At 31.8% G+C, this 23,936-nt stretch overlaps 1 protein-coding gene across 1 annotated transcript in view; it reads right to left on the bottom strand.

Annotated features, from left to right (window-relative positions):
* The window catches only part of LOC131800485 (sodium/hydrogen exchanger 6), a 38,132-nt gene that overhangs the window by 3,310 nt on the left and 10,886 nt on the right, over positions 1–23,936 (bottom strand). The window contains exons 11-13 of the mRNA XM_059128318.1: positions 22,312–22,418; positions 22,141–22,249; positions 21,604–21,729 (exon numbers count right to left, since the gene is read on the bottom strand). Of these exons, the coding sequence (XP_058984301.1) occupies positions 21,604–21,729; positions 22,141–22,249; positions 22,312–22,418 (342 nt within the window). The remainder of the gene's footprint in view (positions 1–21,603; positions 21,730–22,140; positions 22,250–22,311; positions 22,419–23,936) is intronic.

Genomic DNA, 23,936 nt, shown 5'->3' with positions numbered 1-23,936 from the left:
AATCCGCGAACAAGTTCAAGATTTTTTAAATTTGTTTTTTTTTTTTCTATTAATTTTAATTTTTAATAAGGATACATATCCTACGAAATTGAAGAAAATCTCCTTTCAGAAAATTATAACCATTGAGCCAGGTTTTTCTATGGATTTGGCCATTATTTAGCATCTTGGCTTCTCTATTTCGAGGGTCTTGATCACATTTTCCAATCAATTTAGGCTACTTTGAGAGTATAAAACCATCTTACAGAAAAATTTTAACATAGGTAGATATTTTGGTACAGTCCCTATATATTCCCTAGGTCCGCCGATCTATAGTGATTATTACCTATTGGCGGACAAACACATGGGCATAGTTTAATCGTCACTGAATTTTACTATGAACAAGAACATAGACTTTATGGGTACTCTAATGTACAATTTGAGGTGCTATGGTAGTGGGTGTATATGTGCTATGTGCTATGGTAAAAGCGTAATTAACTTCGACTATTTTCCTTCCTTCCATAGGTATTTATTTCTATTTAGTCGAGTTAATATTTATAATAAAATTTGTGCACCTTTATGAGCCAAAATTTTCATTAAAGACTAAAACTTCGGGCCGGCAACGTGGACCGGGCCAACTAGTTTTTTATAAGTTAAAATTAATCTTGTTATTTAAATGTTCACAATGAAATACTGAACAAAAAATCCTGCAATGCAAAAAACTAAGCACAGCGTGTATTTATATTATTGTTTATGAATTATGCTAGTAAATTTAGGGTTAGGTATGGCTGCGACACTTCAGTCAAATTATGAATAAAAACTCCGTGTGGAATCTCTCACTTTTCCCTGGTTTGCTATTAAAACCAAAGATTCCTCTTGAAAATTAACTGAAAAGGAAAAATGCTGCTACCTAGTAGTTTCCGCCAGAAAAACTTCAATTGCATTGGGAGTTTGTAATATTTCTACATATATATAAAATCAGAAATTTTATTGATTTATATATAAATACACGCATTTTGAATGATAATATTATTAAAAACTATGTATGTATATAGGCATGCAACAAAATCGAATCGGAATAGTTTGAATTTCGTAATTCAAAATCGATCGTTTTTGTTTTAGCATCTTTAGATTCCGATCGATTTGGTGAATTACGAAAATCTCATTATTCAATGTAAATACGGCAACATTAGAGAAATGAAAGAACGAATCATGGCCCACATAAGGTCGGCCAGTAAGCCCATCTGACAATCAAGTTTGCCGCCAAAAGACATATTGTGCTTTGAAATTCAAAGAGAGTCACATCTCAATAAGGCAAAAACTACTAAGTTTCAATGTCAAAGTAGTATTCTTGGCCGACCTTGGAACGAATGAATGAGAAATCAAAACAAACCACTTGATTAGAAAACACTGTAGAAGTGGAAAGATTTTTTTTTTTCGAAAATAAAATTAATTTTGTTAATTTTTACACAATGTCTGTAATTGTGGCGCAAAGTAATGAACGGTAATGAATTTCAAATTTGCTTCGGACCACTTGTCCTACCCCAGTGCAAGGTGAACATTTTAATAACAAGTTTAATTGAAACTAATAAATAAACTTTTGTGCTTGCCCCTAAATGATTAAAACGTAAATGATGTTAAAAATTTGCTTCGTCAATTGAGAAACAATTAAATTTTGCTAATTATTTTAAATAAATAAAAAAAGTAAATTTAATTGTATTTTTCTGCTATCATATTTTTATTACTTGAAAGTGTTTTAATGATACTTGTATACCATAAAAATACAATTTCAATTGGAACTTCCAAAGTGGTTTAAAACCGAAGACAATTTTCGGAATTAAAACCACATTCGTTTGGAATCTTTACCAGTGACATCCCTACTAATTATTAAAGATGAAAGTTGTCGCAAATTCAGTCACTCTATAAAATTTTTTCTTTCGGATTTTTAACTTTGAAAAACAATAACTTTTACCATATTTTTGATAATATGCAGTTTAGTAAAAACTTTCTTTTGAAAGGGCTTTAATATCCCCCAGCGTCAGCTTTAAAATTCATATATATATATTATGTTGAGCTCCGCACACTTATCAACATCCTAAACATGTATTGAAATCCTAAACAGCAAAATGCGTCGCTGAGGAATGAAGTTCAACCCGAAGAAACATAATTTTGGACGGATCAACCGTGGGACTAGAAGTAAGGAAGCCAATCGAACAAAAATACTCCCAGCATAGAATAATGAATAAATAGACAATGAAATGCTCTCACGGCTTATCATAGAAAAAATCTTCGAATAAGCAGATGTCGTCTATGTCGTTTCAGGAGTATGAGTGAAAATACTGAAGTCACTCAAATCTATAATGATCTAAATATTAACAACTTTGAGATATTCATAAAATTGAAAATTGTGGTTGTTTTTACGGAGTCTGGTCTTCACTATTGGGTTTTGTGTGGGAGCACTGCTGAGTCACTAGATCAAGAGTTGTTTGAGAACTTTGCAAGGAGGGGGCAGCGCTGCCATTTTGAGATTTTTCACTTTAAAAATGGGTAATGCCATTTAAGAACATACAATGCCCTTTTTTAGTGTAATCTCCATGTCAATAATAACATTTACAAATTTACAACAAGAATCAACAGAAATTCATAATTTACTTAACTAAATGGAGTTACTATTTAGGAGCATTTTAAAAAATTTCATTAGACTGAACGTTGCAAATCAGTTATTGAAACGGTTTGATTTTAATTTAAATTCATTTGAATGTTTAAAACCTATTGATCTGGAAACAGTAATGAAGAAGAGAAATAATGTTTTGTTAGATATTTTTAAAGATTTCCCTATATTTATTTTACAAACAGAATCCGAGTTTAGGGAGTTGAACATTGAATAAATTTTTAAAAATATTTTTGAAAAGCTTTTGGAAAAAATAAATTCCGAAATAAAACGTGTAGTTAGCTCTCTGGCTTTTTCAATTTTGTCGAAATTCGTACAAAAAATTATAGAAGTTCGTTAAATTATGATGCGTTGGAAAGAATGCTTTATTCTAAAGATTGCCAAAAATTAATACCAAAAATGTATATACTTTTTTTGTATATTAAAATATCTAAATTTTTGTAGATTTTTTTTATGTTTGTATTTTATTGTTATTATTTACTTTTTTTTTGGCAAAACTGAATTAGTTTTCCCTTTTTATTGAATTACATAGTTGTACATATTTATTTTCTGTTTTTTTTTAATAATATAAACAATCATGTTTTGTTTAAAAGCAAAATATGTGTTTATTTAGTAATTTTTACGTTGCCGATTTTTAAAAATGCAAATGGCGATTATTTCGATTTTGTTCTGAAAAATTGACGATTTTTCTTGCAATTTTATTGGCAGGGGGTTCAGGTTGATCGTGTACAAAATGAAAGAAAAAAGCGGCAGAATGTATTGCAATGGACCGGTGGTTTTGGGTTTTGAGTGCAAAACGCATTCCTAGAAGATTTCGAACCATCTTTTCGTCATTTGTTAGGATGGCGCTTGCACAGTAGGTGTGCACAGTAATTCTAGATATTGTTTTCCAAAATGTTATACAATTCAATGGGAATATAAGTGTTATTGTTACCACTGATAAATAAAAAAAATAATAGTTTAAGTGCGGATATTTTGCAAGACCAAGAAAAAATACAAAAAGAGCTAATTTTTTTAATTAATTTCTCGTTTATTTTATTTAATTCATATTATACACAAAAAATGAATGTGCACCAACATGTGCTTTGTTCCAGAACTGCAATAGTGTAAAGGTGAGAACACATAAAACGCTTTTTTGACTGGCTAAAGTCATCGAAGGGAGTTTTATGTTGACTTAGTTCGATTTTGGCCCTACGCTCCTTTGTTCTTTTCCGCTGAAGCCAGCCGATGACTTAAGCCAGTGAATAAAGCGTTTTATATATTCTCACCTTCAACGTTTTTTACTGCAATAACCGATTTTTTCCTTTATGATATTCAAAAATATATATATATCAGTGCAGGGTGCGCAAAAATGTAAGGACTGGAAAAATGTCAGGTCTAAATGTTTTTTTTTTTATTTTTTACATTAGTTTCTTCAGGCTTGAGCTCATTTGATTTTATATTATTCAGTTTCTATTTAGAATAATAGATTTTTTTTTTAAACTATATCTTTATGTTTTGCAATACTTAATGAAATATAAATCGACGTGTGATGTTTTCACACAGTTTCTAAAATCTTTTATTTTTCTCTTACTATCTGGTGTATTTCATTTAACTTGGGCGATTGGAAAAGAAAAGGTTATTGCATGTTAGAAGGGACCATAATTAAGTCCCGTCTCAAAAGCAATAGGGTACAGAACAGAGGGCTGCAACGAGTATGAAAAAAATCAACCATACTCGGTTTCTTACATGATTTTTGATCTGAATGAAATGAATTGATCGAACACATGAATGTAAATTATTGTTTTTTTGAATCGAGTTCGCTCAGCGTCATTTTTTATTCAACCATTCAATCAAGTTGGGACAGGTTATTTTGACTTCTATAATATTTGAAATGGAAGAATATTGTGATAGTGCGACCGAAATTGTTGCAAGTAGAAACTACACATGTGTAGGTAAACGCAAAAGTTGAAGTTTGTGAAAAATATTGACCAATATTGTAAAATAAAAAAATATTTAAACATTTTTTGTTTACTAAATACCAATGATGTGTTTCTTTATTAAAAATATTAATTTTGTTTTTTAAAAATAAGTCACTGAAGTCTAACAAACCGACAATCCAAATAAAATGAAAAAATTGTCTGTTTATTAAATATAATTTGTACCAATTTCTTTTATGAAATGCTTAGTAAAATTACAATTATTTAGCTCAGATTCGAACATTTGTGTTTTAATCAAATCATATCACTCACTCAACTAGGATGAATCAAACCGATCAGACTCATCATAGATGATCGACCCGTTATGAACAATTCATCATAAGTTCGTAAACAAATAACTTATGTGAGCTGTTTGATTGCGAACACAAAACTTCGATCAATACATGTTTGATCACAACTTTTTCATTTGGCTTGAGTAACTCATGTTTATCCATGTTACATCTGACCGACTGATTGAGTTTGATTGTTTTTCCACTGTGTGTGATCAAGCCTACTCAATCATACTCATTGCAGCCCTCTGCTACCGAATGCATAAGCAGGAAAATATGTAAATGTGTACACACACAGCGAATGGATGTGCAACATAAAATAGAGCGTTTTTTAATCAATCGCGAACGATTAAAAATACGATTTTAGCGCATGAGCTTATTTTGCGTTCCCAAAAAACTAACGTTCGCGAATGATCAAATCGACGACGCATGCAGCGAAGTTTTATCGTTCGTGAGATTCTCGTTCAAAGGTTATGCTCGTGAGGGATTTAAATGCTTCAACGCTCATCGCAACTTTATCGCTCGCGATAAATTGGAAACAATCGAATTATCGCCTTGAATAGTTGTGAGAAAGACGGTATTTTAATCGTTCCCCGCACCTGTTGCAAAACTTGTAGATTCTTGCAGGTTCTCGAACAGAGCAATGCTTTGTTGGTACTTGTAAGCAATGATGCTTTGTTTGATTTGATTGTTTTTGTTATGTTTGCAATTGGTGGTTACAAAACTACACACACACACATGCCAACACCACAACGGCATGACAAAAAAGATTGCTCGAAAAAAATGGAATCTGCTTGATTTTGAACAAATTTTTCTCCCACTCAAAAACAAGGAAAACATGCTCACTCCTATTCGAGTGACAGCGAGTGAGTTTCACTCTTTGGGTAAAATCGAGCGAGTTTTTCGGAGCTTTGATTGGAGTATAAAAACTGCTCCCTACATGAATACATAGAGATGTGTTCAAAGTTACAATTGTAATTATTAAATTTTAATTACTTTTTGTCAAGTGCACCATACAAATCTCACATCGTTTGGAAGGATAGAGTTCATGACGAATTAGCATACGATAGTCCACCGCATCGAATGCGAAAACAGATTAAGGGCTGCAACAATAGTCTTCTCTTTCGTTCTCTGTGCTATGTGCTTCCCTGAAACATCGTTAGTGGCAAATACACTTTTAGCGATGGGAGCGGCAGGAATTGTACGATACGAAACTAAATTGACATCAGAATCGGAATAACTCGAGCAATCTTCATCACATGAGTAATTGATAAGTTAAAGTTCTGATCGGGTAACCCTAGCCTATTAGACAAAGCTTTTTTTAACATTAGCATGGAAATTCCAAATACTGAATATTATAGAAAGAATCAGATATATCCTTTATAGTAGACCAAGTATGTTTGAATTTATACTGCAATTGTCAAGATTTTCCGGTAACATTAATCTAAATTCATTTTTTAAACTTGTGCTATGAAAAACATCGACCCAGTAGGTCAAATTTTGGATACCGTATTTAGGTATTATCGAAACAGAACAAATCAATACAATTTTAAAAATAAAACGATTTAGCTAAAATAATAAAACTAGAAAATATAAAAGGAACTTTTGATTGTTTTAATAAATAACTTTTTATTTGCATATTGGATGAATATATGTGTATATATGTATGTATTTAATTAATTTAAATTTAATTAAAATTAAAAATATCACCCTCAAACAAGTTGTAAGTAATTTCTCTCACTCTCTATTTTGTCTATTACTTAAAAAAAGCAACTTAAAATACATCACATTTTAGGAAGTTTAAACATTATGAAGTGTAACAACAACACATACTACACTTGCTTTGAAAAAAACAAAAACGAGACTCACAGCATTCCAAGAGATTTCGATCACGAAGCTAAGTAGTTTCAATTCTCAATTATGTCTCCTTTTGCAGAGCGTGTGTGCAGTATAGCCTTTTCGAGGACAATTAAAAAACAACTAAACTAGAACAAACAAAAGGAACAGGTTCGCTACAAATGATAACTGCGCAAATGATTGTCAATCTGAAACAAAATAAAAACAAATTATATTAATTAAATTAAAAAAAAAAATTAGTGCTATATATATATATATATATATATGTATGTAATCGCTGCATAAAATGAATAAATAAAAATGCATTTTTGGGATGGAAATGAAGGAGAAGTTTTTATTGTGGTGTATTATGCACAATTAGACAACATCTCACACTAAGGCGATCCAAAATGGAGAGAAAACAAAGCCTGTGTTTCTCTAAATCAGGGAAAATCATTCAATGTTAAATAAACAATCATGTTTTGTTTAAAAGCAAAATATGTGTTTATTTAGTAATTTTTACGTTGCCGATTTTTAAAAATGCAAATGGCGATTATTTCGATTTTGTTCTGAAAAATTGACGATTTTTCTTGCAATTTTATTGGCAGGGGGTTCAGGTTGATCGTGTCAAAATGAAAGAAAAAAGCGGCAGAATGTATTGCAATGGACCGGTGGTTTTGGGTTTTGAGTGCAAAACGCATTCCTAGAAGATTTCGAACCGTCTTTTCGTCATTTGTTAGGATGGCGCTTGCACAGTAGGTGTGCACAGTAATTCTAGATATTGTTTTCCAAAATGTTATACAATTCAATGGGAATATAAGTGTTATTATTACCACTGATAAATAAAAAAAATAATAGTTTAAGTGCGGATATTTTGCAAGACCAAGAAAAAATACAAAAAGAGCTAATTTTTTTAATTAATTTCTCGTTTATTTTATTTAATTCATATTATACACAAAAAATGAATGTGCACCAACATGTGCTTTGTTCCAGAACTGCAATAGTGTAAAGGTGAGAACACATAAAACGCTTTTTTGACTGGCTAAAGTCATCGAAGGGAGTTTTATGTTGACTTAGTTCGATTTTGGCCCTACGCTCCTTTGTTCTTTTCCGCTGAAGCCAGCCGATGACTTAAGCCAGTGAATAAAGCGTTTTATATATTCTCACCTTCAACGTTTTTTACTGCAATAACAGATTTTTCCTTTATGATATTCAAAAATATATATATATCAGTGCAGGGTGCGCAAAAATGTAAGGACTGGAAAAATGTCAGGTCTAAATGTTTTTTTTTATTTTTTACATTAGTTTCTTCAGGCTTGAGCTCATTTGATTTTATATTATTCAGTTTCTATTTAGAATAATAGATTTTTTTTAAACTATATCTTTATGTTTTGCAATACTTAATGAAATATAAATCGACGTGTGATGTTTTCACACAGTTTCTAAAATCTTTTATTTTTCACTTACTATCTGGTGTATTTCATTTAACTTGGGCGATTGGAAAAGAAAAGGTTATTGCATGTTAGAAGGGACCATAATTAAGTCCCGTCTCAAAAGCAATAGGGTACAGAACAGAGGGCTGCAACGAGTATGCAAAAATTCAACCATACTCGGATTCTTACATGATTTTTGATCTGAATGAAATGAATTGATCGAACACATGAATGTAAATTATTGTTTTTTTGAATCGAGTTCGCTCAGCGTCATTTTTTATTCAACCATTCAATCAAGTTGGGACAGGTTATTTTGACTTCTATAATATTTGAAATGGAAGAATATTGTGATAGTGCGACCGAAATTGTTGCAAGTAGAAACTACACATGTGTAGGTAAACGCAAAAGTTGAAGTTTGTGAAAAATATTGACCAATATTGTAAAATAAAAAAATATTTAAACATTTTTTGTTTACTAAATACCAATGATGTGTTTCTTTATTAAAAATATTAATTTTGTTTTTTAAAAATAAGTCACTGAAGTCTAACAAACCGACAATCCAAATAAAATGAAAAAATTGTCTGTTTATTAAATATAATTTGTACCAATTTCTTTTATGAAATGCTTAGTAAAATTACAATTATTTAGCTCAGATTCGAACATTTGTGTTTTAATCAAATCATATCACTCACTCAACTAGGATGAATCAAACCGATCAGACTCATCATAGATGATCGACCCGTTATGAACAATTCATCATAAGTTCGTAAACAAATAACTTATGTGAGCTGTTTGATTGCGAACACAAAACTTCGATCAATACATGTTTGATCACAACTTTTTCATTTGGCTTGAGTAACTCATGTTTATCCATGTTACATCTGACCGACTGATTGAGTTTGATTGTTTTTCCACTGTGTGTGATCAAGCCTACTCAATCATACTCATTGCAGCCCTCTGCTACCGAATGCATAAGCAGGAAAATATGTAAATGTGTACACACACAGCGAATGGATGTGCAACATAAAATAGAGCGTTTTTTAATCAATCGCGAACGATTAAAAATACGATTTTAGCGCATGAGCTTATTTTGCGTTCCCAAAAAACTAACGTTCGCGAATGATCAAATCGACGACGCATGCAGCGAAGTTTTATCGTTCGTGAGATTCTCGTTCAAAGGTTATGCTCGTGAGGGATTTAAATGCTTCAACGCTCATCGCAACTTTATCGCTCGCGATAAATTGGAAACAATCGAATTATCGCCTTGAATAGTTGTGAGAAAGACGGTATTTTAATCGTTCCCCGCACCTGTTGCAAAACTTGTAGATTCTTGCAGGTTCTCGAACAGAGCAATGCTTTGTTGGTACTTGTAAGCAATGATGCTTTGTTTGATTTGATTGTTTTTGTTATGTTTGCAATTGGTGGTTACAAAACTACACACACACACATGCCAACACCACAACGGCATGACAAAAAAGATTGCTCGAAAAAAATGGAATCTGCTTGATTTTGAACAAATTTTTCTCCCACTCAAAAACAAGGAAAACATGCTCACTCCTATTCGAGTGACAGCGAGTGAGTTTCACTCTTTGGGTAAAATCGAGCGAGTTTTTCGGAGCTTTGATTGGAGTATAAAAACTGCTCCCTACATGAATACATAGAGATGTGTTCAAAGTTACAATTGTAATTATTAAATTTTAATTACTTTTTGTCAAGTGCACCATACAAATCTCACATCGTTTGGAAGGATAGAGTTCATGACGAATTAGCATACGATAGTCCACCGCATCGAATGCGAAAACAGATTAAGGGCTGCAACAATAGTCTTCTCTTTCGTTCTCTGTGCTATGTGCTTCCCTGAAACATCGTTAGTGGCAAATACACTTTTAGCGATGGGAGCGGCAGGAATTGTACGATACGAAACTAAATTGACATCAGAATCGGAATAACTCGAGCAATCTTCATCACATGAGTAATTGATAAGTTAAAGTTCTGATCGGGTAACCCTAGCCTATTAGACAAAGCTTTTTTTAACATTAGCATGGAAATTCCAAATACTGAATATTATAGAAAGAATCAGATATATCCTTTATAGTAGACCAAGTATGTTTGAATTTATACTGCAATTGTCAAGATTTTCCGGTAACATTAATCTAAATTCATTTTTTAAACTTGTGCTATGAAAAACATCGACCCAGTAGGTCAAATTTTGGATACCGTATTTAGGTATTATCGAAACAGAACAAATCAATACAATTTTAAAAATAAAACGATTTAGCTAAAATAATAAAACTAGAAAATATAAAAGGAACTTTTGATTGTTTTAATAAATAACTTTTTATTTGCATATTGGATGAATATATGTGTATATATGTATGTATTTAATTAATTTAAATTTAATTAAAATTAAAAATATCACCCTCAAACAAGTTGTAAGTAATTTCTCTCACTCTCTATTTTGTCTATTACTTAAAAAAAGCAACTTAAAATACATCACATTTTAGGAAGTTTAAACATTATGAAGTGTAACAACAACACATACTACACTTGCTTTGAAAAAAACAAAAACGAGACTCACAGCATTCCAAGAGATTTCGATCACGAAGCTAAGTAGTTTCAATTCTCAATTATGTCTCCTTTTGCAGAGCGTGTGTGCAGTATAGCCTTTTCGAGGACAATTAAAAAACAACTAAACTAGAACAAACAAAAGGAACAGGTTCGCTACAAATGATAACTGCGCAAATGATTGTCAATCTGAAACAAAATAAAAACAAATTATATTAATTAAATTAAAAAAAAAATTAGTGCTATATATATATATATATATATGTATGTAATCGCTGCATAAAATGAATAAATAAAAATGCATTTTTGGGATGGAAATGAAGGAGAAGTTTTTATTGTGGTGTATTATGCACAATTAGACAACATCTCACACTAAGGCGATCCAAAATGGAGAGAAAACAAAGCCTGTGTTTCTCTAAATCAGGGAAAATCATTCAATGTTAAATAAAATTCGTTTTTTTACGTCCGCATTACCCAAATACGCATGAGATATGGACCTCAGAATCTACCAACTGATAAGGTCTTAAAAATTGGCAATTTTTAAAATTCACCAATTTTTATTTTATTCTAAAATTCGACGTTCTCGGTCGACGTATTTCACCACACAAATAAAGCACATGTATTCATATTAATGTTACCCAAATACGTCGGGCGTACCAAATTTCAAAGTTGAACATTTTCAACATTTTTTTGTGTGTTGAAAATAAAAAAAATTAGACTTAACATCTATATACAGGGTGAGATGAAAACAAGTAAAAAAAACATTAAGTTCGGCCGGGCCAAACTTTTAATATCCTCCACATTAGGGTAAAGGAAACATTAGAAGAAATGTGGCAAAAACCATTAAAATGTCGAATATCGGGAGGTACCGTTATATGTGGGCTCTACCAAATCGTGGACCTACACATGCAAGGTTCCGCCAACGGAGCTAGAACCCATTATGACCTACAAATACCAATTTTCAGACAAATACGTGAAAAAAAGGGGCAAAAACCATCAAAATACCGAATATCGGGAGGTACCGTTATATGGGGGCTATACCAAATCATGGACCCATACATGCAATGTTTCGCCACCGGATCTGGAACTCATTATGACCAACAAATACCAATTTTTAGACAAATCCGTTAAAAACTGTGGCAAAAATAATCAAAATATCGAATATCAGGAGGTACCATTATATGAAGGCTATACCAAAACGTGGACCTATACATGCTATGTTTTGCCACACATACAGGGACCCGTTATGACCTACAAATACCAATTTTCAGACAAATCCGTTAAATAATGTGGCATAAATCATCAAAATACCGAATATCGGGAGGTACCGTTATATGAAGGCTATACCAAAACGTGGACCTATACATGCTATGTTTTGCCACACATACAGGGACCCGTTATGACCTACAAATACCAATTTTCAGACAAATCCGTTAAATAATGTGGCATAAATCATCAAAATACCGAATATCGGGAGGTACCGTTATATGGGGACTATACCAGAACGTGGACCGATATATCTTATTTTCAATACCAACCATCCTAGATACAATACCAATTGCTCTGCTAAATTTTGGCGCTCTACGTCAAATAATGTGGGCTGTATCGTGATTTCAACAGACAGACGGACAGACAGACAGACAGACGGACATCGTTAAATCGACTTAGAATTTTATGCTGATTATGAATATATATACTTTATGGGGTCTACGACGAATATTTAAGGATGTTACAAACGGAATGACAAAGTTAATATACCCTCCTTTCCAAGGTGGAGGGTATAAAAAACTGCAACCAACTTCAGACTGCTGTCATTTCCAAGCCACCCGTCTGACAGCTGTTAAAATTATTCCAGTGACAGTGTTTATAAGCTACAAAAGCATTTTGGTGAGAATTTTCCAGAAAAAAAGTTATACGTGATGGAATTCAAGCCTGATGGTGTGATTTCTTCATATTTGGATAGAAAACCACAAGTGGCTATCGTTAGAGCACTCCAGCATTTAAATGTGAATAAATCTTTTGTGTCTCGTACCATCGCTCGTTAGCGCGATAATGGTAGCGTAGCCCGACGTCATGGAAGTGGACGGAAGAAAACACCAACATCAACAGAATTGGTTCGAAAAGTAAAGAAGCGACTTGATCGAAACCCGCGTCGCAGTGGCCGAAAAGTGGGTCGTTAGCTGATCATATCGCAATATTCTATTCGGCAAAGATTGAAAAATGAGCTCGGGGTAAAGCCATTGAAATTTCAAAAAGTGCAAAAACTTACACCGCAACAGAATGAAAATAGACTAAAGAGTTACTTCGCTTGGCCGAAAGTGGTGAACTGCCGAATTTGGTTATCTCCGAAATAAAATGTTCGCGTTTACTTGCCAAAGAGGTTAGCTGAAAATGTGCACCTTCGGTTGGCCACCAGAACTCATGGTGATGGTGTGGGATGCCATAAAAGCCGATGGTCGCTCTCCGCTCGTATTAATCGACCGTGGCATCAGAATAAATGGCATCAGAATAAAATACCGCAGGGAAACATTCGAGCAGCGTATGACGATTACCAAAGGTGACCAATTCGAACAAATCTAAACTTATTCTAAAATTTGATGCTATTTTTGACATTGTTTGCTTTCATTCAATAAAATTTAAAAAAAAATGTAAAAATTATGGCGTTTGACTTTGTTGCAGTTCTTTTTATATCACCCTGAATATTAAAGAAAGTTGTGTTAGTTACTACGCTTACAACTCAAGAACCACTAGTCGGATTTTAACGATTTCGACAAATTCGAAATAATCTCTTGGCAAAAAAGGATAAAATCCAAAAAATCGCGTAAAAATGTGAAATTTAAAAATTTTCATTTTGACTTTTGAAATGTAGAATCGTAATGTTTTATATTGCGTGATTTTTTTTCCATTTTGACTTACTATTTTCGAATGTAAATTTGTAGTTTTTTTCTTTTTGAATTCTAATATGATGTGTAGTCTTTTTGGGGAGTATAAAGCGACACCGGACAAAACTGTTATTTATAGATTTTATGTATTTATTGGCTAAGTGGAACTATACGAATTATATCATTCACAAAATGATACAAAAAATCATATTTAATCGTGTACAAACGGTTTTTTTTCAGTTTGATTAACTTTATTGACACTTTTTTGAGAACGGAAATTGCGGTCGGGTTACATTGAATTGTTTGTAGTGGCGAACTGAATACATGCTGTCGAAATAATTTAACGTGGTCACATCTAAGTTAAATAATAATTACTATCGAAAGGAAATAACGAAAAGAGAGACTATTTCATTGCAAACCATTCTAAAATCGAGTAAAAATGGCTAATTTCCTAAGGACCTTTAAACATTTGCTGTAACAAATCCGCGAACAAGTTCAAGAATTTTTTTATATGATGCACATTTTTTTCAATTTGACTTATACCTTATTCAATAGTTTTTTTTTATTTTGTGAACAAAATAAAGTATTATTTTTACCATCTATATATAAAAAAGAAGTTTATGTTAGTTACTGCGCTTATAACTCAAGAACGACTGGCCTGATGGCAGAAAAGAATAAAATCAAAAAAAAAAAAAAAAAAAGTCGTGTTACAAAATCACGCAAATAAAAATGTGAGTTAAATTTGTTTTCTTATGTATTTTTTTTTTAATTTTTCATAATTTTAATTATCGCATGAAATTTTTTCATGTTGAATTGTGAATGTAAGCTAAAGATAATGAGATTGGCGCACAATACGCTGTCAAATTGTAATCTTTCCAAACAAACAAAAAATAGCCGATATAGCTTTATAGGGGTCATATCAAAATGTGGACCTACACCTTTCATTTGGCAGTAATACGCTCAATGAGAACTCGATATTAAAATTCATTGGGACTGTAATCAGTAAAATACAGAATATATATACATATATGCGGACTATACAAAATGGTAGATCGAATTGAAAATTTAGTAAGAAATGAATTCATATCCTCCGAAAAATTTTACTGAAACCTTCAAGATATTTAAATCATAGGCACAATTATATGGGATCTATGTGCAATAGCGAGTAATGGCATTGTGCAACACCCAATCGGGGGGTTGGGAAATTCTGAGTGAAAAGTATTTGGTTAGTAGATCAAAATCTCAAAAGGGTTTTGGGTTCCCAGGCCATACTTTTTTAGGGGCATTATATAGCTTTAACCGTACACAATGGGTCTCAAATATTTTTCTCTAAACTTCGCAAAATTTGCGATATAGTTTGAAATTTGATACAGTTCTAGGGGTTACTACACGTACAATCATTTGTTCAAAATGTGGGTAATGTGGGTCTAAGTTCTGATATAGCCCCGATATATGGGTATCCCTCGGTTTCGCGTATCTTTTTAATTTAGCCATCAAATTAATTTCCTCAAGTTTTGGTAATTTAAAATTTTAGGAAGAAGAAAATTCTCTTTCAAACTTTGATAAGTATAGGCCCACTTTTGGACCAAAATTTTATTGTTCAATTATTTGCCAACATAGCTTCTATGGGGATAGAATATCAATCTTTGGAGTCGCGTCCATATAAAGGTACCTCCTGATTTTACCTATTTTGAGGGTCTTGGGCAGATTTTCCTAATTTGCGTCTAGAGTACCCATTTTTGCAATGGGTATTTATATCTATTTATTCGAGCCATTATGTTTAATGAAAATTTTGCCACTTATATGAAACAGATCTGTGTGATCTATTACTATGGAGGTATTACTTATAATAACAATTGTGTCGCTTACATAAGTATAAAAAATAAAAAAATAAAATATACTTTAAAGACTAAAATTACGGGCCGGCAACGCGGACCGGACCAGCTAGAAGTAAAAAGATAGATATTTTGATGATTTAAGGCAGATTTTTTTATGAAATTATCTGATTTTTTTTTTACTTATGCAGAACCACGTCTTCGTATAAGCCCCATATAACGGTTTCCTTTGAGCGGTATTTTTGGACGGATTTGCAAAGTTGGAGCAAAATCGCATTATCCTTTCTCCTTTATTTTATTTTTTTTTTTTTTTTTTTTGTGAAAATTTCTACCATCTCCGAACTCGATATAAGTTTGAAAAGAATATTACGATATACCAAGTTTGGGTCAAATCGAGAGTTATCGTGCGCACCAGCCAGCCAGACAGACGGACGGATGGACATCGCTAGATCAACTCCAAATATCCGGAAACGGATTTGGTGCAAAGAGACCTAGGGTCTAAAACTGTTATTTCGAAGAGGCACGTTTTGGCCGTATCAAATGATATATACCCTCTGTAGCCATATGGCTGAAGATATAAAAAGCGTGTATTTATACGTAAACAAAGATTCGGTGTCTAACATTTTTACCATTTTAAACTAGACTAAACAACTAGAACTTGAAATTCGGATTTAGAAATCGAGTCGATTTAAAGTGATTATTTTTAAACGACTATTTGTTGTTTGTCGCCTATAGTTAGATATTACTTTTGTAATATCTAATATCAATTTTATTAACAATTGGGAAAATAAGCATTCTACGCCCAGTAGAATGTTTGCAATACAACTAACGATGTTCTAAATTGTAATCGCAAATGAAGATATCGGATTCAACATTTATTCGGCGTAGGTGTGGTAGGATGCAAGAGGAACAATGTTCATTTTATATCATAAGATATATGTCCCTACACCATTCTATGGAGGCATATTAACCTTGTCATTCCGTTTGTAACTCATCGAAATTCTCATGTTAGACCCTACATTCTTGATCAGGGTAAAATTCTAAGTCGATTTAGCAATGTCTGTCTCTTGTAATAACGCTATCTTTCGAACGAATTGACATAGGATGCTAAAATTGTCCTAACGTGTGTATCTTGCCAGTAGGCAGATTAAGTTCGTAAATAGGCCATGTCGGTCCACGTTTTCGTACAGCTCCCCATAAACATGGTAATGAATTTATTTTTCACTACCACTAACCCTTTAGTGGTAGTGGAATTAAAAATTGCACTACCACTAAATGAACAGTGATAGTGAAATTATTAGTGCACTAAAAATACAGTGCATTATGCCCATCTCTGATGCATGCCCACCTCTTCGTATAGCCTACAAATAGCGGTACCTCCCGATATTCGGTGTTTTAATAATTTTGTGAAATTATTCATTGGAATTGTCTCAGATTTCATTTTTGAAGTTCGTAATGAGTACTACAACCTATGACAGAAAATTGTCTATGCAGGTGCTCGTCTTCGTATAGCATACATATAACGGTATCACTGAAATTGTTTCAAATTTCGTATTTGAAGTTTGGAATCGGTACTACTGCATATGACAGATAATTACTTACGTAGGTGCTTGTCTTTCTATAGCTCCTATATAATGGTTTTCATTTAAGCGGTATTTTTCGACGGTTTTTTTGAAATATTTGAAGTCCTTCCAGGGTATTAAAAGTTCGGCCCGGCCGAACTTTTCTACATGTATACTTTGGTAAATTCTAAGATATTGACCGGGTTTATTTGTGTTATAAGGACGTACAAAACATTTCATCATGGCGGGAAAGAAAAATATTTGTGTACGCTACGTTAAATTTGTCTCTCTATAGAGAGAAAAAAATTTTTACTTTAATTTTTAAGTTTTAAATTTTCTGTTTTCAAACGAGTTCAATTTTTGTCAAATTTAGGTCGGGATTCGTATATATATAGCATTTTCAGATCAAATAACATTTTTTGCAATTGAAATGATATATATATATATATATATATATATATATATATATATATATATATATATATATATATATATATATATATATATATATATATATATATATATATATATATATATATATATATATATATATATATATATATATATATATATATATATATATATATATATATATATATCATTTCAATTGCCGAATACGCCCCAATACCGAACGTTCAACCTAAAATGACACGCGGAAGCAAACAAAAAGTACATTACAGGACACTATAACATATATATTTAAGCTACGTATTTTTGTTAGGCCAAACCGGCAATGAAGCTAAAAATTCAGCACACAAAATAAGCAATAGCTCCACGGTACATCTACCTTTAAATGTCAAAACAAGTTGTTGTGATGCTGAATTCGCACTAAATGAATGCAACACAAAAACAAAGTTTGTTTATGTCTTCTTCTTCTACTACCTTGATTGCTGGGCATTCTTAAGGGACTTTTACTGGTGACGATATTGGTGCTATGTTCTTTCTTTGAACACTTGCTACTGTTGTGCCATGTGCTGGAGTCGGAATATTAGTGGTATTTGTCGGTCAGCTAACCTAAGTTTATTTTTGATATCTAACTTACCACTTTTTTTTAATTTATTGAATAACATCAGAAAACTACCAAATACCAAATGTATAAGAACGCGATTTTTATCGCATTTCATACAGCATGAACTTTTTTATGAGCAACACAACAACACTATTTGTTTTTGTTGGCTGAAAAACTTGCCAAGCAATAACGGTGCTGAGCTGATGTTAGAGCTGATTTCAATTTTGTTGCAGCCAGCCGCTCACTGCTATTTTATGTTGGCTGCCAATTTTAAATAGCATTAGCTCTCTCGACTATTTTTTTGTAATGTGTTGCTATTTGTTGGCATAGCTCAGTGATAGGCAACATATTTCGAAGAATTTTTGCAGGCAAGGCTGAAACTTTTCGTTGCTAATGCTAATTTAGCGTTAGCATTTTAAACCTTGCGAAAAATTCTAAGACGATTTAGCCCTGTCCGTCCGTCTGTCATAATCACGCTAGAGTCGAAACGAATAAAGAATGGAAGCTAACATTTTACACAGATCAGTCTTTTGTCTGCAGGCAGGTCAAGTTCGAAGATGGACTATATCGGTCCACGATATCGTATAGCCCCCATAATGGTACCCCCCACCAAATTTCGTATTTAGAGTTCATAATGGGAACTACAGTCTTTGCCAGAAAATTGTCTATACAGGTCCAGGTCTTCCTATTTATTCGGTATTTAGACGATGTTAGGTACAATATTCACCGAAATAGTTTGAAAGTTCCTAATAGTTACTACAGCCTGTGGCAGAAAATTAAATATGCATGTCCAGGAATTCGTATAGCCCCGATATAACGGTACCTCTTTATTTCGTATTTTAATATTGCAATGACTAATGGCGAAATGCAGGTCCACGTCTTCGGATTTTTAGATATTTAACAGAATTTTTAACGGATTTTATTTTTTGAACATTTTTAAATCAGTTCCAAATGTTGGAGGGTATTCTAAGTTCGGCCCGCCCGAACTTACTTATTTTTTACTTGCTTTTGTCAATATATTTGACGCCAATAATAAAATAAGGTGAAAAGAAAATATGGCATCTTTGACAGCTCGGTTTAAGGCCCTGAGTTGTTGTCAGATTGTAAATTTCTGTTTTCGAGGTTTTGAAAGTATAATGAACATAATTCCATTCATGGTACAATGAAGAGAAGGTAGGTCAACTTTGAAAAAATTGCAAGTATAGAGGTCTACCTGTTTGGCTTGTAATGTCAGAATTAGTATCAAAACAATAAAAAATCAAACAACTTATTGCATTTATTTTGAAAAAATAATTGAAAACCGCGATAGTTGAATGAAAGGTCAACACTTCTTTTCAAAATCATGTACTATATATCTCTAAAGGATTATTTCGCTACAAAAACTCTAGATTTTGTCGATGCATTCGTTGAAATAAACATTTTGAAAACACCCGAATTTGAATGTTTTCTGAACAATTTTTTTGTTATTGCAAAGAAAACACATACATAAACAAATAAAGATGACATATTAAGCCAAGAAAATAAAAAAATTAAAATCATATGGTAGTTCTGCCCTACCTTGATATCATTACCATGATTCCATCCATGGCACAACTACAGTAGGTAGAACCATGGTACAATGATATCAAGGTAGGGCTATGATACCATATGATTTCAATTTTTTTATTTTCTTGGCTTAAAATGTCATCTTTATTTGTTTATGTATGTGTTTTCTTTTCGATAACAAAAACATTGTTCAGAAAACATTCAAATTCGGATGTTTTCAAAATGTTTATTTCATCGTATGCATCGACAAAATCTAGAGTTTTTGTAGCGAAATAATCCTTTAGAGATATATAGAACATGGTTTTGAAAAGAAGTGTTGACCTTTCATTCAGTTTTCGCGGTTTTCAATTATTTATTCAAAATAAATGCAACAAGTTGCTTGATTTTGTTATGGTTTTGATACCATTTCTGACATTACAAGCCAATCAGGTAGACTTCTATAGTTGCAATTTTTTCAAAGTTGGCCTACCTTCTCTTCATTGTACCATGGGTAGAATAAAGCTACCCCCTAAATAATTTTTTTTCTTTTGGTGCCCATATTCTGTCAAAACATATACACAGTTTGTATATGTGCGTATTGTTTTGAATCAAAAAGAAAATAATTTGAAATTATTTTAAATTTAGATGCAACAAAAATGCATATTTTCCACGTTGTCGGACAACAAAATGTGTTATTTCGGGATGAAACAGCATTGTCCCTCTATCTTGAATTCAATTTTAAGGAGAAACCCCAGTATTTCATTCTTCTTTTCAATATAAAAAAATAGAAAATGAAATTAGAGAACCAAGTGTTGAATATTTAAAAATAGATTTGACACTATAAGACTCCGGTACAGAGTTGCATTTTCCTTGTTTCTTGGAAGTTAAGCAACCTTTTTTATTGAGCCATGATTCCATCAATTTTTTATTCAAATGTCTAACTTCAAAAAATGTTTTTTTTTTTTGCATCAAAAACTTGCCATCGGCCCCATGCATTTTCATTGTTTTGTAATTGAAGAGAAAAAAACATCTCACTTGAAATGGATAGCATTCTACACATACAAGCGAATTACACATTTACGGTCTTATAAAGGATACAAGAATTGCCACCTTAAAATGCCATTTGCTAATTATGTCAATGTTTTATTTAAGATTATTAATAAATGAAACCAACCTTCATATTTTCTTGTTACAATCGATTATGTTGCCTTACATAAAGTTGTTTGTAACCACACTGAGATCAGCAATTATTTGATTAGTTTCAGTCAATACATTAGACTATAAAAGCGTTGTTATTGTTGTTGGATTAGTATGATAGTATTTGTGTATTAATAGTTGTAATTGGTATAACAAGCCATGATGATGAAAATTGTGATTAGAGTAGTTTTGGGTCAAATATTAGATTGGTTTTATTTTTGTTTTTGTTATGTTTCGTTAGTTTTTTGCGATAATTAGAAAATAAGTCCACAAGTTAGAACGAGAACATAGAACAAAATTACAGTTATGGAAAAGAAGAAAAAAAGAAGAGTTAAACAAATGGTTATTTTGTTTCATAAGTCTTATTAATTTATTGTTTCAGATTACAACAACATGCAACAAATATTCTGTGTTATAGGAAATGTAGAGGTTTTTTTTGGAAAATTAGTTATTTACATACATATTTACAGTATATCAGTGTATTTAAAATTTCACATTGTAACCAATTTAAAAATAGGAAATTGTAAGAACCAAATAGCAATTTAAATAACATAATACTAATAAAATATATAATTGTAAAGATAACAAAAAAAAATAATATAATAATAACACTTGTAGATAATAGATATAGTCAATGATAACATTAGTACATGTGTGTGTAATTATTCTTTGGTACGCGTTTCAAACAGTTCAATGACTAGTACTGGTTCGGTGTAGTATTAGATGTAATTGTAAACATATGAAGTATAAAGTTTATAATTTTGTTTTGTTGTTTTTTTTTCTTTGCATTTAAAGTTCAATCACAATCACAGTTCCTGTAACTAGCAAAGGTACTACGATTATTTGCCATAAACTGTATACTTACACGATTGATTGAATTTCGTCGCGGGTCTCCAGAGCCGCCACCACCGCTTCCACTTCGGTTTCGACTTAAATCGCTATCATCTATGCAAATGTCAGAATCCGAATCTGTTCGACGCAAATCACCATCCTAATGTAATAAGTTTGGATTTGAAATGAGTGTGAAGAGATTTTACAGAATGTAAATGACGTTCGTATTAGTCATATATAACCAATTGATGGTATTATATAAATGATATAAATGAAGAGTATTGAAAATGAAAATGTAAATTAAATCTATTTTAATTACAAATAGTTTAGGCAGGAAAAATAGATTGTATGCGGGTAACATTTACAATTAAATTGCATTTCTACGAATAATGATATGGTCAATGATCACGAGGAAGATGGCAGGAACAATAGCGAACTAAAAACCTCTCTGATAGTATGTAATTCGGAAACATTAAAGCATAACTAAAATATGTCATAACAATCTATGGCTTAATTTTGAACAATGTGTGTGGCCTATGTATTACTGTATTAAATTAATATTGTCATTTACCTGGGTTAATTGCTCAGTTGTTGTTAAAAGGCGAGCTACGGGATTACAACAAACTGGCAAAGTTTCCAACAAAGTAGGCCTCGAGTGAGTCAACAGTGGTTTCATATATCTAAATTCAATTAGATCGCATTAATATTTTAGTAAAATTGATCCAATGAAACTTTTACATACTTGGTATCAAAACTACCCCATAACCTGGCAAGTACGGCTTTTTCATTTCGTCTGCTGCTTCCAGGGTTTGTATCGATATCACCACAGTCCTGCAAATAAGTTTCAGACTATTTTTAAATATTTTATTTATTCTCACTACGATAAAATATTTGCAAACAAAAAAGCATATCATACGAAGAGTCAAGGGTAAAGATTTCAATAGAGGCAAAAATATTAAATGTGCAAAAACTTATCTTATGTCTAAGCCATTGGTCATTCAAATGTGTCTGTGAGCGATGATATCTGATTTAAATAATATCGTAGTATGACATATTTTTCTATAAGGTAAATTATTGTATGCTGCATGGGTCAGAAGAAAACAATGGAAGATGAACAAAAATTTATTTTTACAGCTCACAACTTTTTAATATTGAAAAATGTATTGAATGCCCTAAAGGGTACTCCATAAAGCGTTTTCAAGCAAGAAATAATGTTTAACCATTGACACTATTTCCAACTGTAATTAGAAAACAAACAAACAAAACAGTTGGAGCTCATAAATTCTTTTTTTAAAATCTGATATTTGAATTAAAAGTTATCATATTTCATTTGATATTCAGTTTATTTGAAATGCATAATATTGATATTGAAAATCAGAATTTGATTTCAGAATATCTAATTTGAATTATCTAATTTGATTATCCATTTTTTATTCCGAATTTAGATTTGAATTTGATATTCATATAAAATTCAGAATTTTTTTAGAATAAAATAAAAAATATTTTTGAAATATGCCAACATCAATAATCAGCAAAGCACATAAATAATTTTCTCTGAAAGATTTCTACAGAAACTTTGTTTAAAGATATCCTGAATTATAGATGAAATCTTCCGAATTTCAAATAACATTTCTGAATTTCCATTGAGGTTGTCTTAAATTAAATGGTTTATTAGTTAATAATTTTTCTAATCATAAATTCAGTAGATACGAATTTCGAAAGAAAAGTTCTGAATGTTAAATGAAATATCTATGTTTAAAATAAAAATTTCAAACAAAAGTCAGAAAACACTTAAAAGTTCTCTTTTCACAATTACGGTTAGCTTGGGTAATTTAAGAACTCAGACTTTTCAACTCTGTTGATATTTAGGCCTATTATTATGAGTTTAAGAGAATCACACTTCGTGCCATACAATGTAATCTAATATACCTTGTACATTACAATTATATTTTAAGTAAAGTAAATCGAACCTTGTCAACTGCTAAATGTGCCTTGAATTGGATTAATAAGTTCCGATTAAATTGGAAGAGATAGTTTTATAAAAGAAGTTAAAATGTTATCTATTGTCACTTGAATCCTATGTGTATATGTATCTGAAATGACATCGCTCTTTGCGCCTATAAATCTTTCAATCAATTACGAACCTGATATAGACGACGCATCGGTCCATTAAAACGCCTTGATAAATAAAATAAATCGGTGCCGTGTAAGAATTGCAAAAAGCAAATGCGAGAGATTGGAAAATAAAAATTAAATCTCTTATACGAATGTTTAAGCAAACGGTGTAATCAATTAGATAAATTATGAGCATCATAAGAAATAAATATTATCGGGTCTATATTATAAAACAACATGCCTTGCCTAACC

This window comes from Musca domestica, unplaced genomic scaffold (assembly GCF_030504385.1).
Source record: "Musca domestica strain aabys unplaced genomic scaffold, Musca_domestica.polishedcontigs.V.1.1 5, whole genome shotgun sequence".
Lineage (NCBI taxonomy): Eukaryota > Metazoa > Arthropoda > Insecta > Diptera > Muscidae > Musca > Musca domestica.
Note: the sequence above shows the minus strand (reverse complement) of the source record. Positions and strands in the feature narration are given on the sequence as shown.